At 33.7% G+C, this 15,099-nt stretch overlaps 1 protein-coding gene across 1 annotated transcript in view; it reads left to right on the top strand.

Moving 5' to 3' along the window:
- LOC128214045 (FAS-associated factor 1-like) overlaps positions 1–14,559 on the top strand; it is a 28,853-nt gene extending 14,294 nt beyond the window's left edge. The window contains exons 9-17 of the mRNA XM_052920278.1: positions 405–468; positions 861–942; positions 1,576–1,730; positions 4,400–4,536; positions 5,171–5,259; positions 5,730–5,810; positions 6,963–7,073; positions 8,623–8,838; positions 10,336–14,559. Of these exons, the coding sequence (XP_052776238.1) occupies positions 405–468; positions 861–942; positions 1,576–1,730; positions 4,400–4,536; positions 5,171–5,259; positions 5,730–5,810; positions 6,963–7,073; positions 8,623–8,838; positions 10,336–10,419 (1,019 nt within the window). The 3' untranslated portion in view covers positions 10,420–14,559. The remainder of the gene's footprint in view (positions 1–404; positions 469–860; positions 943–1,575; positions 1,731–4,399; positions 4,537–5,170; positions 5,260–5,729; positions 5,811–6,962; positions 7,074–8,622; positions 8,839–10,335) is intronic.
- Positions 14,560–15,099: the final 540 nt, after the last annotated feature.

Raw genomic sequence — 15,099 nt, forward strand, 5'->3', positions numbered from 1 at the left:
GTCATTTAGGAGTTACGGCCCTTTATTTGCAAAAAAAGACTTGAAAAATACGTCCCGAAGATTGTTTCCGATCTAATTCTTAAAAACTGTTTGTCCAATCCTCACCAAACTTTTAACACATGTTTGTGACCATAATACCTTGATCAAGTTCGATAGCCATGGAAATCGCTTTAATCATTTAGGAGTTAGGGCCCTTTATTTCCCAACAATACTTAAAAATATCTTATCCGATCTAATTTTTGAAAAGGATTTGCCCTTGTGCAGATTATCCTGAATAATCATTATGGCTTATTTTCTGTGACAAAAAATCGAAGTGGGGGCATCCGTGTCCTATGGACACATTTCTAGTTATCTTTACCTCTTTAGTGGAGCGCTTAAATGTTCCATGTTATATCTATTTCCAGTGCCAGAATCAGTAAAAGATGAAACAGAGGCTTTGGAGCACTTCACACGAGAGTTCAGAGAAAGGTAGGTCTATACCTAATATTAATTGAAGATTAATTGCTTTATTTTATATTCGAAATATATAATTATTTTTGTGAAATGATTACTTTCCCTTTCTCTTCATATTTGCCGCTGGAAAGTGTTAAGGGTCACTGATTTGGCTGCTCCTTTGGGGTTTGGAGTTTGGGAAATATAAACTATATTTCGCGGTTCTTCATTTGAACTTATTGCGTCAAGTTGCAATTTTGTGATTGAAAATTGAAAAGTAAACAAGAAGAACAATAACAACCATAATTTTATGGACTATCATTAATTGCATGTGGAAGCAGAGGCTTCAATGGAAAACTATCGCAAAACAAGTAATTGTTAGTTTTGTTTGGTTTTGTGAAAATAATTCCTTTCTTGTCCTTTCTCAGATATGGAGAATGTCACCCTGTGTTCTACGTAGGGTCATTAGATAACACAATCAAAGATGCCCTGCTGTGCAAAGCTACAGAGGTAACAACTGTTACACTTATTTATAAGGTGTAAACCGTTAAGGATTGAAAATCTAACCATAATCAATTATCGTCAATAGGTGGAGAGGTCATTACGATCAATCATCAATGTCATAATCGAGAATAAATCATGTAGAACGTATGGAATAGCTCATGCAAATGCAAACTTAGATGTTACTGACAGATGTAAATGCATGGATGTATGGAAAAATGCAAAAATGGGCTTATTCCAAGACAAAATAATAAAAAGAGTTGTCAAAACGGTCAATCTGTGAGAGTATGTCCTATAGAACACAATTTCTTTCACTGAGTTCAGGAAATCAGGTTAGTAAACAAGCCTTTTGTAAAAAAATGTATGAAAACAGGAACATGGTTTAGCTTATGAAATACATGTGATCCTTGCTCTAATTCAGGGATGCCAATGTTCTTTTCAGCTGATTTTCATTTTTTGGCCACAAATATTCAAAATCAAAATTTTTGCCTTTTTCCTGATCTACACAAAAATTGATTCTTTCTATATATAATGTGATAGAGATACTCCTATTTTACGATGGTTTCCTATTTTTCTTTTAAAGATTTGTATTGGCATTCCTGACCTATGAAAAATACTGAAATGACTGATGTTCCATTTCAGCGGAAATTACTAGCCATCTACCTTCACCACGATAACAGTATCCTGGCCAATGTGTTTTGCTCACAAATCTTGTGTAGTGAGGGAATAGTTAACTTTATGACCACCAATTTCATTACCTGGGCGTGGGATATGACCCTGGAAACTAATGCTTCAAGGTAATGCCATTCAATATCTCAGGGTTCACAAAGACTTGAAAAGTATTTGTATTTTAGGCTGCTGGATGAAAAGTCCTTGAATTTGCAAAAAAACTCCTTAACACTACTTGAATTTTTATTTTTGCCTTGAAAACTGCTTGAAAAGTGATTGTTTATTCAGAAATAATCCTTAAATTTTCTTGTCCTGCTCCAAATGAAGTGTCTGTAGTAAAAGTTCCATCTTTACAAAAAGATTTTGATCTTTGTCAACCCTTCGCTTGAGGCTTTTTTATCCCCCGCCGAATCCAAGATTTTGGGAAGGGGATATTGTTTTGGCGTTGTCCGTCCGTCATTTCGTCTGTCCGGTACCATATCTTGTTAGGCATTGATCAGAAAATGTTCAAACTTGGTCAGAATGTTCCCCCTGATCATATCTCGACCTATTTTAAAAGTGGGTCACATGGGGTCAAAAACTAGGTCACTAGGTCAAATCTTAGAAAATATTTTGAACATACTAGAGGCATTATACATGGTCAAATATTCATGAAACTTTATCAGAATGTTTTCCTTGTTGAACTCTTGGTCGTAAGTAAAACTGGGTCACATATGATCGGAAAATAGGTCACTAGGTCAAATCTTAGAAAAATCTTGTCCAGAACCATATCATGGTAATGATTGGTCAAGTTATGTTCAAAATTAGTCATGATGTACCCCTTGAACAAATATGGACCACTAAAAAAAGTGGGTCACATGGGGTCAAAAATTAGGTCACTAGGTCAAATCTTAGAAAAATCTTTGAAACACATTAGAGGCAATATGTATGGTCTTATATTCATTAAACTTGATCAGAATGTTTTCCTTGATGAACTCTTCGACATATTTTAAACTGGTTCACATGTGATAAGAAATTAGGTCACCAGGTCAAATCTTTCAAAAATCTTGTCTGAAACTATTTTATGGTGGTGATTGGTCTGATGAAGTTCAAACATGGTCAGAATGTTCACTTGGGTTAAATTTTGACTGCACTTTAAAAGTGGGGAATATGGGTCTAAAACTAGGTCACTAGGTCATATCTTACAGAAATCTTGGGAACACTCTAGAGGCAATACATCTGCTCTAATTTCCATGAAACTTAATCAAAATGCCTCAATGAAATCTTGGAATAGTTTGAAACTATTAGGTCATGTGGGGTCAAAAATGAGGTCACTGAGTCAAATCTTAAAAAAAACGTGTGGACACTCTTGAGGCTATATGTTTTGCAATATATCTGGACCAATCTTCATGAAACTTGATCAGAATGTTTGCCTTGATGAAATCTTAGATTAGTTTGGAACTGGGTAACATGGAGTCATAAACTAGGTTTCTTGGTCAATTCTAAATGTTACATTATATACAATTTTTTTTTTTTTATTTCAAACAGTTGCAATCAAATTCAAACTCATATATATATATTTCATCAACAATTGATTTCCATTCCTTGACTTAGCCCAGGCAGGGGATATCAATTCAACGAATTTGCTTGTTGCAACTCTTTATTGGCTGGTTGACCTCGAACATAAACACAAAAATATGTGTAAACAACAAGTCTGCCCAGAAATCTGGTGCAAATTTGGAAAAAGGCAAGCTGAATCCCCCTACCAGTATCACGAGTTATATCGTGAAAATTGAATAAAGGTCCTTAAAATCTCCTTGAAAACTCCTTGATTATTTTGCCAGTCTGGCTGTTTGAACTCTGTATCAACACTGTAACATTACATGTATATTTATCCAAATAACTAAATAATTTACTGCAAAATTCTTATAATTTTAATTGTATTGTTAACTTATCTTAATTATTGCGATGTGTCAGACTACTGTTGTTATGGCATTAGGATTTGGTAGGCTTGAATTTTCAAAAGAGGATATTGCAGTTGAATTAAAAAAGTCCAGAAAAAGTGCTCATTCTACTACTTATCAGTAAATCCATCTATGAACAGCAATTTTACTGATCCCTCAATTAGGAATTTTACTGATTCACGTTTTATTCGCAAAGTCTTTAAGATAGCAACAAATTTGGTATGAACCCTCAGATATGTTTTATGGTTATATATAGTAATGATATAAACATTTCAATAAGTGATCTGTAAATTAACTAATTAACAATAAACAGCACTTTCCTGGACCTGCATTGTCAGCTATGGTTCATCATGCCATTACATACCGTGGGAAAACTGACTCAATATGCATGAGGCAGAGGAGACAACTCTTCTTCTAATGAAATCGCATGTTTACAATTAAATACTCTTCAATAACCCTGTATTGTCATTTGTCTCTACAGGCCTTAGTCTAAGTAGCAGTTTTAAAATTTGCATTGACAAAGCGGACCTAGTTCATATCAAGCTCTGCCAGAATGCTTTTTCTATGGGAAAACATAAGTATGACTGTATGTGCTTATTTCTGCATTGGTACCTTGCTGAACCAATCAAACTGCCTCATTTTGAGATTTTCCCTCAACCCAAATGCGCAAGGTACACAATGAAGCATAGCGCAGTTGTGTATAAGTTTTTTGACGATGTTGGACCTGTTGATTACGTAATTGTTTGTCAACTCTGGAAAAATGCAATCAATTAAACTGTTTTGAATATTCATTTCAAGGTATTTAGCTTTTTTGCAATGCAATTAACACATGTTGCATTGGATTTCTTTCACAGGTTAATCACTATGGCAACCCGTCATTTCGGCAGTGTTGCAGCCAATCAGATACGGTCTTACAAACCAGACAATCTCCCAGTACTGCTCATCATATCTCGTGCTAGGGCTACAAATGAAGTTGTGGATGTTATCAGAGGTTTGTGGGAAGGTTATATAGCCTTTAGGTTTATGGAATAACTACTTTTTTGGCATCATTCAATGAACATTTGAATGGATAGGTCTTTAAAATTTCACATTACTTAAAGCAATGGTCGAAATTAACACAAGCCCGCAAGTCGTGCACTGGTAGAATGTCTTCCGGGATTGGTCAAATTCTGAATTGTATATAGCAGGGCTTGTTAAAAAATGTAATGCCGAGTGATAGGATAAGAATTTGGGCTTGTACATCCAAAAGTCTAATTTCAATGGCTGTACTTAAATAAAATTAATAAACTCTTTAGAAATAAGTGTTGCAGCTTTTTAAAGTTTGTTGCTGGTTTGTTGTTGGCAAATATATGGTAAAAAATCATAGGGGAAGAATAAGGTTTATTTTAAAAAATTTAGGCAAAACTTTATTGCCACATTGACAATATGCTGTGAATAACCCATATCTCTGGCTTTGATAATTTTTTTTAGATAAGCTTTTATAAATCGAAAAAAACACATAAATTAGATAAGCTTTTATAAGTCGAAAAAAACACATGAAGGTCGATGCACTTATTATTTCTATGCTTTTAAAAATACATTAAATGCAACAAAATTTTAGTCCCTTTTTATATGGTTGTGCACAGGAGATGTTACTGTAGATGAGCTGATGTCTAAACTCCTTAGTTGCCATGATGGTTTCACTCAGCAGCAACAGAAAGACATCGTTGAGGAGGTATGGGAATAATTATATCTGTCATGTGTTTCTGGTTCGGATAGAAAAATCCGACCCGAGGGCCCTGCGTTGCCAGGGAATGAAGCTTAGTTTTTACAATGTAATTTCTACTATTTCAATCTTAGTAAGATTATTAATAATGACCTGTAGATGTCACCTATTGAAGTTCAGGTCAAAGGTCAAGGTCATGATGTTGGAATTGCTATTAAATTAGGTCCAGTGACATTCTGTGCTGTCGACAGGTGACCCGTCCAATTCTGGTCTCCAAAAAATGTAATAGATCACATGATAGTCTAATAGTGAGTTAATGCTAGTGACGTCATTTAAATATGTATACCAGATGAAATAAATTTATGACATCAAACATGATACTATGATTGTTGATAAATTGATTAATATGACTGTTCAGAGATCCCTGTTGATACCGAATAATAGATAAAAAAAATGCTTTAATTTCGTTGGTTGTTTAGGCTGAACGAGATGCACGGGAAAGTATTCGAACACAGCAGGATGTAGCGTACCAGGAGTCATTGGAGGTTGACAGGAAAAAGGTACGCTTAAGTGTAACATTGAACATTCCTGAAAGTTATCTGTCCTGGTACACAAAACTGTGGATTATTCTAAAATATACTTTGACAATGCTCCGTCTTGTAATGCTGTCGTAAAACTGGTTGTCCATTATGTTTTTAGTTTTTATACAACCTCTTTATACTAGCATTTACATTAAGTTTGATGAAACTCTGGTTATTTGAAGCTTTGGTGAAAATTAAAGTTAACATTCTAAAATCTAGCAAGATCTAAGTAGGGGTTGACACTTTAACCATTTTTCCAAGGGATCCGGAAGGGACATCAACTTTTGAAATCGAGTGTCCCTTTCTGAAATCAGTAGTTTCTTCCACTTTTTACAAGTTTACAACTCAAAGGTCGTATCATTAATTTGTCAAAGTTGGTAAGAATTGATATAATTAGGCAACTTTTTAGGGCGGTTCTGACACATAAGCAAGATAATTCCACATATTTTATGGATAAAAAATCTCAACTTCATACTGCAATGTCATCCTTCAGGGATGCCAATTTTCCTCTTTTCAGCTGATTTCCTCTTTTTTGGTCACATTTATTACACTTTAAATGAAAAAAGTGTGATGAGTATACTCCTATTTCGTACTAGTTTCCACTTTTGTTACAAATATGTGTTGGCATCCCTGATCCTTCTTTCTAAAACCTTCAATATTTGTGGTGCCAAGGAAAGAGAAGAGTGTTAACTTCAATTTCTTGTTTTTTAACAATTACTCAAGTATATTTTTTGCTCTTGAATTAAATTTCTTTGAGATATTGACAAAATAACTTTATCAACAAATTACGTGAGAAAAAAACATTTTTAAAAAGTATAAGACATGCAAGATTTAAAATCATACCATGCTTTTATATAGTAAATTGAGTTGAGATTGAGAATGAGATTTGACTTGAGTATTTTTGTGAGGCCTTGACATACTGCAGCAAGAATTGATCATAGAAGCTAACAAGCCTTGATCTTTCTCTTCTTATCTGATGTTTATTTCTTTGCTTTCCCCCCACAGTGCGAGGCCAAGGAGACTGAAGAGCGTGGACTTGCGGAGATACAGCAGCGCAAACTAAACATAGAAGCTAACAAACCTTGAATTTCTCTTCGTATCTGATGTTGATTTCTTTGCTTTTCCCTTCAGCGCGAGGCCAAGGAGGCTGAAGAGCGTGAACTTGCGGAGATACAGCAGCGAGAACTGATGAGACAGGCTGAGGAGGAGAGCAAGCGTATGGAGGAAGAGGCACTCAAGCAGGTTAGTTCAGTCTGTTGCTGGGCCTTCATGAGGATTGGCGCTAGGACAGGTTGGTAAGAAAGAGGCTCTGAAACATGTTGCTTAAGAGTGTTCAAACTTGTATGAATGAGGGAAGTACTGTCATAGCCTTGGTGTCAGTGTGGGTCATGCAAAAAAATAAAATAACCAAGCCTTTAATGGCTTTTATAATTGTTAAGTTATACCCCTTTTTTATAAAAAAAACAACAACATTGGCTTCGACTTCGCAACACTCTTGTTAATAAAAAGATTTACTCCTGCATCTGTTTATAGCTGGAAACAGAGATAGAGTCAATAAAGAATGGCAATGACAGAGCGTTGATGCTTTCATGCTCCTTGCTTATCTTTTGCAAAATTAATATGTTCCTTTTCCTTTAAACTATAATAACATTTCAATAACATTTAACATGATGGCTATAATAATTGGACAAAAACGTTCCTCGGTATTAGTCATTAACAGGGGTTTTAAAGAGCTTTTAAACTGAAGACTATTGTACTGTTAAAAAGACTGCTGTTTTGATTGGACATTTGCAACATCAATATTAAAGTGATACTCATATTTGAAATCAATACATACACATATATAACAAACATAAATTTTGAGTGATAAACCTTTAACTACTAACTAAATAATGCATTTAAAAAAATATTAGTTATTATGAACAAGATTGTAACCGTTTTATTAATAGCTGGAAGCGCTCAAATATTAAATGACTGGTGGGTCCTGAAAGCTTATCATCTCATAAGGTAGAAAAAGGTGATTTCTGCACCTTTCTTTAAAATTAAACACGGTATCCCTCGAAAGAACCATTGTTCATCATTTTTGGTAAATTAAAGCAATTTCATTAATCATGGTACATCTTATTTGGGCGTTAGAGTGCATCTTTAAGAAGTACTTTGAAATGAAAATAATTGACTTTGGAAACAACTTTATAAGGGGTCTAAGCCCTTCTACCCTTCTTCAGGTGTGAATCCCTCATACCTAAACAGACCCCCGCTATATTTTTCAGGATTGACATTTATCAGCTGTAAGAACCTCTGGCCCCAATATCACAAAAAGCCCAATCTCATTATCTACTCATTTTACCACATAAAAGCAATCTAAAATCTTGCCAATTTTTATACTGTTTTAAAACATATTTTCTCATAGAATTTGTTGATAAAAAGATTTTGTCAATATTTCTAAGAAACTTAATTCCACAGCAAAAAATAAACTTGAGTATTTGTTGGCTGTAGAATATTATTCCCTTGGAATCTTGACCAAAGGCCTTAATCAACATAATCTTTAATAGAATGCCTTTTCAAAGGTGTAAAATCATATGTTACTTTTAATAACTGTTGATGCTTTGTGGAAAAATGAGTTGAGACTGCGATTGAGATTTGACTTAAGTATTTTTGTGAAATCAGGGCCTGGTTACAGCTGTGAACTTCAAAGCTACAAACTGTCATTACCACACTTATACATGTTTTAAGGATAATGCGTTTTTTATTTTATATATATATATAGTTACATATATTTTCTATTTGTCAGGCAATAGAAGAATCTTTGGCACGAGAAATTCCTGATGAACCCCCAGAGGGCTGTAAAGAGGTCACGTGCATGCTGAGAATACGTGCACCTGAGCAAGAAATGTTGATGCGCAAGTTCTATGGCAAAAACAAGCTACAAGTGGTCATAAACTACATCACATCGAAAGGTTTCCATCTATCAGAGTATAAGCTGTTGACAACATTTCCACGTAGAGATGTAAGTAAAATACCTTTTATTTCTATTAATGGAAAGATATCAACACATTACAGGAGGATTTAATTATACTGGAGTAAAAATTACAACATTGTACATAATTGTCAGGGATGCGATTTGTCCGCGGATTCGCGGAATTCCGCGGATCATATTGCCCCAGGAACCCCCCCCCCCTTTTTTTTTTAAATTAAATATTTTTTTATTTTTTTTAATTGATTTAAAAAGTTACTAGAGTGCTTTTGGTTGTTGAGTTGATATATCAGTTTTCTTCAAATTTTAAGTCAGAAGAACCCTCAAAGGAGCTTCTAAAAAGCCAGTTTTTCTTCTTCGGCAGTGTGCTTTTGACCCCAATAGTGCCCCAAGAACCCATGACCGAAATGGTTTCAGCCCTCCAGCTGCCAGGTCAATCACATCTTTGAATTGTGTTCAGCACTTCTCAAGCAAAAAGTAACATTCAATTTAATAGGATAATAGTTTTTATATTTTTTTTTTGGTCTAAATGCATTTCATTGTAATGTTTCGAAGTATGAAATAGTCTACTTATAGCTACAGATAGATAATTTTTAGGGGCTACGTATATATGAGCTGCTTATGTCTCTTCCCATACTGCCACAAATTCTTGTCGCATAGAGCTCCACTACTCAAGTATTGCACTTACACTTATGAAACTTTATAGGAATGTTGGACAGCATATGTAACTTCATAGGAATATTGGTCAGAATGGAATATTGTGCATCCATCATTATTATGACATTTCACTCCGACTAACAAGAGTTATGGTCCTTTAATCAGTAGCAAATAGTCAAATAGTAAATTGTCACTTTAGCTCCAAATGTACTGCAACTACACTTAATTTTTCATAGGAATATTGGTCAGCATGAATCTGTTGTGCATCCGTCATTTTTTTCACATTTCGTTTTGTCCCAAAAAGAGTTATGGCCCTTGACTTAGTAAATAGTGGACTGAAAGATATTTTGTCCCATGTATAACCTAAAGTATTCCACCTTCAATCACAAAAGTCAAAGGAATGTTGGTCAATATAGGTTGTTGTGCATCTGTCATTTTTTTCACATTTAGTTTTGTCCAAAAAGAGTTATGGCCCTGGACTTAGTTAACAGTCATCTGAAAGATGTTGTGTCTCATGTATAACCTAAAGTATTCCACCTTCACTCATGAAATGTCAAAGGAATGTTTGTCAGCGTAGGCCATTTTTTTCACATTTCACTTGTTAATTTCACATCTTGGCGTTTAACCATTTCTGTGTCCAAGCAGTGTCTGTGGTAAATCATCTCAATCCTGATAGCTTTAGTTTTTTTATATGTAATTCACCAAACCAATGAACCAAAATTCCAAAGATTGAGTACCGGTATGTTGCCTGCTTGCGCCCTCTTCTTAAAATGAAAAAAATATTTTCTATCACAGAAGTAATGAATATTCCCTGACACCACCTAAAAATTAAGAACTATGTTTGTTTTCACATGTCCTTGCTATTTATTTCAGTTATCAAGTGAAGATATCACAAGAACTTTAGAAGACCTGAGATTGTGTCCACAAGAGACTTTGATCTTGGAAGAGAGAACATAAAAATTGTAGAATTAGTTAGTGTTTGTGTCACTGAGTATCATTGTAAATCATTAGGTGTGTTTAGAGGTCTGCTAATGTTTACCATTGCTCAGTATGGTGCCCCGGTGGTACCAATATTCCCTTAAGTCTGGCTTCAATGCTGTAGATTGTTAAAACTTTGTCAGGGTTTTATTTTCTGGTGCTACCAATAATCCGATAAGTGATGGCTTCAAAGCTGTAGATTGTTAAAACTTTGTGAGGGTTTTATTTTTCCGGTTGTTCTACCGATAATATTCCAGTGAGTCGTGGCTTCAGAGCTGTATATTGTTAAATTTTTGTGAGGGTTTATTTTTTCCGGATCTACCAATACGACAAGTCATGGCTTAAGTGCTGTAGATCGTGTAAACTTTTGTGAGCGTTTAAAGCTGCACTCTCACAGTTTGAACGATTTGACATTTTTTTTTATTTTTTTGTCTAGGAACGAGCCAATTTTTGCGAAAACCAATGGAATCCAGCTTCTTAAGACTGCTGACAAAAATTAAGATCACAGATTTTTATATTTAAGTTAAGAAACTGATGTTTTATGCATTTTTCTTACACCGTTAGTAACGGTTAATTCTAACTTAATTTTTGATCAGAAATATAAGAATCTGTGATCTGATCTTTTTTCAGCAATCTTTTATCAATATTTGCAAATATTAACGCAAAAAATTGCTCGTTCCAAGACAAAAATAAAAAAGTTGTAAAAATGATAAAACTGTGAGAGTGCAGCTTTAAGTCTTCAATGAAGTTCATGGATAAAAATCTAGCAAATATTTATTTATTGATGATTGCCCATGACTAATGTCATTGAGAATTTTAAATGTTACAATGGAAACGGAGGGACAAGCCTTGATTAAAAGAATGAGGCAACTTAAAAAGATCTACGGTTTTAAAATGTGGTGAATTAGATTATCCCTTATAACCCATGGTAAGGAATGGCAGAACTCTGAACACATCAATTAAATGTGATTGTGTCGTAAAAATGATTAAGTATACAGCATAGACTGTCTAAACAATCACAATGTCATTGAGGGAGAGATAATGTGTTACATTACACTCATTGGTGAAAATTTATTATGGACGATCGTGGCTATTTACATGCTCGTACATTACATTGTTTTGTTAAGCTCTGATATTAATTCTATGTTTAAAAAGTGATAATGTCGAGTATGGAAAATAGAATGTCAGTTCTCTTTCATGTTGAATTAAAATAATGTAGATTGTTTTCATTTTGTTTGGTCCTTTTTACGAATTAAGTTCAGTTTAAAGATACATTCTCACAGATTGGCCATTTTGACATTTTTTTTATTTTTTTCTTGAAATGAGCAACATTTGGGGTAAATGTCTAAATAACCAGTAATACAAGATTGCTGACAAAAGATCTGATCGTTTTTCATATTTACATTCAGAAATTGATGTTTAATAGCTATAAGCGTTACTATCGCTTTAAGAAGAATCATTTTTTGGCACTGTTTTCTAAACAATTGAGATCTGTTCTATTGTGAGTTATCTTATATGACTGAATTAAAAACATTGATACCAAAATTAGAGACAAAAACTAAAAAAAATGTCAAAACTGTCAATCTGCTAGAGTGCAGCTTTAAAATCAAAAGTCCCAAAGCCATTGTTTTATGTTGGCAAATTTCTGAAAAATGACCTTTTAACTTAATTTGAATTTGTGGCCTTAATTGATTTGTAAAAATCATGATTATTAAACTCACCATTCACAAAATTCAACCAATGTACAATTGTTTAAATGATGTTTTCTTTTCTGTAAATCTATGGCCAGTTAAAATCGACAAATTCATTTCTGTTTGTTTTGAATCTTCAACTCCGACATAGAAAAGATATTTTCACAATTCTTTCAATTTTCTGAAAGAAATCATCAGGGTTGAACAAATACCTTGATTATTCACATGGAAAGCAAACTAACTACTTTCCCATGTTCTTGTACATAAAAATCAGTGATGATCTTTATTATGTGAAATTTGTAATATTTCAATGCAATTATTATGAAATGAAATAGTCTCGTTTTTTCATAAACAAATAGTTCAAATGTTAAGACCACTTAAATCCACAATAGCATTAGATTAGCTAGTTATTGGGCAGTTTGTTCAAAATTTTGTTAAAGTTAACAACATGATTTATGACATCGTTGTTAACTTGTTAAATGTAAAATATTTTATGGTGTGCTCATATTTTTAAATAAAACTTGTACTGCTAAAACAGTTATCTTCAGTATTGCGAATCAGAAGTTGATCCATGAGAATCACGGAGCTTCGAAAGGTTTGAAAGTTAACGACGATGATGTTAACAAAGTTGTGAACAGTCATCCCATTGAGTGATAACGGATAATTTATTTTGTTGTATTTTTTGTTGTGTTACCTTGTTATCCAATATTGGATTTGTTAGTTATTAACAGTGCCCTGTAAATAGAACCCATAAGCTATGGAGACCCCCGTTATGATAGCCAAGTTCCATGCATTTAACAATTGTCATGATGCTTATTCCGATTAAAGCTGCACTTTCACAGATTGACAGTTTTGACTTCTTTTTGTCTTATCTGATTTTTGTATCATTGCCTTCAATTCAGTCATTTATGATAACTCGCAATAGAGCAGACCGCAATAGTTCAGAAAACTGCCGAAAAACTCTTCTTAAAACCTTAGACACAAAACATCAATTTTCGATTGTAATTATAAAAAACTGCAATCTGATATTTTGTCAGCAGTCTTATATCACGTTTTTAGATATTTGCACTAAAATTGGCTCTTTCCAAGACAAAAAAATAAAAGTTGTCAAAACGGTCAATCTGTGAAAAAGCGGCTTTAAAACCGTACTTGATAATATCCTATTTTGTTTAACACAAATATACTGAATCTAACTCCAGGCTTCACTTTTTGTTCAAGTTTATCACATGACCATAAATCTCTCAATCAGTTTAAAAGTTATGAATATTTATGGTGGCTTTGGCGTCATGTCGTGTCAGGTCAGTTTGACTTGTTGGAACTCACTTTAAGATCCCCATTTGCCAGTATTTTGTTACAGCTCTAAGTGAATACTTTTTTAGCATTTATGCATGCAAATAGTAAAATACATTCGCATGGTATTGTTGAAAACTTCCCTAGACTAATGGCTGTTTTTTTACTCAATGCTGCGCCATATCTCAGGACTTGAATGCAAATACAACTTATCTTAGATCCTCGTTTTATGATAAGTATGTGATGTTGTGATGACAGAGGTTACCGCATAAGCGCCTTTCTTAAAGCTGCACTCTCACAGATTGACTATTAAGACTATTTTGACAACTTGTTATTTCTTTATTGTGGAATTAGCCAATTTTTGCGTAAATGTCTGGTGATAAAAGATTGTTGACAATTAATATCATATTGCAGTGTTTCATATTTATGTTCAAAAAATTAATATTTAATTACTTACGCAGCTTTCCAAAAATTGAGATCTGTTCTGTTGTGAATTATCCTATATGAATGCATTGAAGGCATTGATGCCCAAAACAGCTGATACAAAAACTAAAAAAATTGTCAAAACTTTCAATCTGTTAGAGTGCAGCTTTAAGCAATGGCTTGATTTTCAATAGCTCTTTGGTTAAAAATATAATAAGTTAACAAATAGAAAAAGAGCAGCAGCAATTGTATAATAGTTGGATAAGTTGTCCACAGGTTATGTTTTCACTAGTTGATTCATTAAAACAATCTGATTGGTTAGTAGTTATCATTGGATAAATATTGACCAATCAATCATTTTTTGGATAACTTTGACCAAACCAAACATTTAACCAGTTTTATACAAATGACTGCAGGGAAGTTAATGCTTGGGTCCAGAATGTCCATAAGGCTTACTAGTAAAGTAGCTGGCTATAATTGTACCTAGTCAAGAAAGAAAGTAATGAAACTTGGTCTACTCATTGAGATTTCACTTCTTAAAATGCTTAGTTTGAAGTCACTAAATTGATGATGTTATTTCTTGATGAATATGTGATTTGTATGTGTGTTTCATTCAATGCAGATCTTTTATATGTCTCCTTTCATTTACGAAAATGTAAACGCCATGAAATGTGTATTAATACTAGACCTTTTTTATAATAAAATTGTTGAAGCACTTTGGTTTTTTTTTTTTATGAACGTGGCCCCATTTTTTTGAAACAGCTTAAACCCCTTATAACAGGTTTAAGCTAAACACACTATTTATTGTGTTAAGGATTGCACAATAATGATATTCTTAAGAGTTTTGGACTTAAAATGAAAATTGTCTTGATGATAATCACGATCAACTATTTTTTTTTATTTAGTAAAAGCGAAACTAAGTAAGAAATTTTGCGGAATAAAATAAGCCACTAAAATAATAAGCTTGTTGTGCTTAAGAATTTTTGAGAATTGAGGGCCTGAGGAAGTGTATTACAGACAATGGAGTCTGGATAAAAGGTCAAGGTTGCAGTGACACTCACTGTGAAGTGCTATTATTGCTCACGAGTTAAAGGGGCTAGACACCAGATGGTCTCAAAGTTGGCAAATACGGTAGTTTCTCAAAACAATTCTAGGATTGTCAATGCAAGCAAGTAGAAGGCCGGTAATACGTCAAGTTACATGAATAAAATAATAAACATATCAGTCATGTTGCTGTCTATACATGGTAGACAAC

This window comes from Mya arenaria, chromosome 13 (assembly GCF_026914265.1).
Source record: "Mya arenaria isolate MELC-2E11 chromosome 13, ASM2691426v1".
In the NCBI taxonomy this organism is placed as follows: domain Eukaryota; kingdom Metazoa; phylum Mollusca; class Bivalvia; order Myida; family Myidae; genus Mya; species Mya arenaria.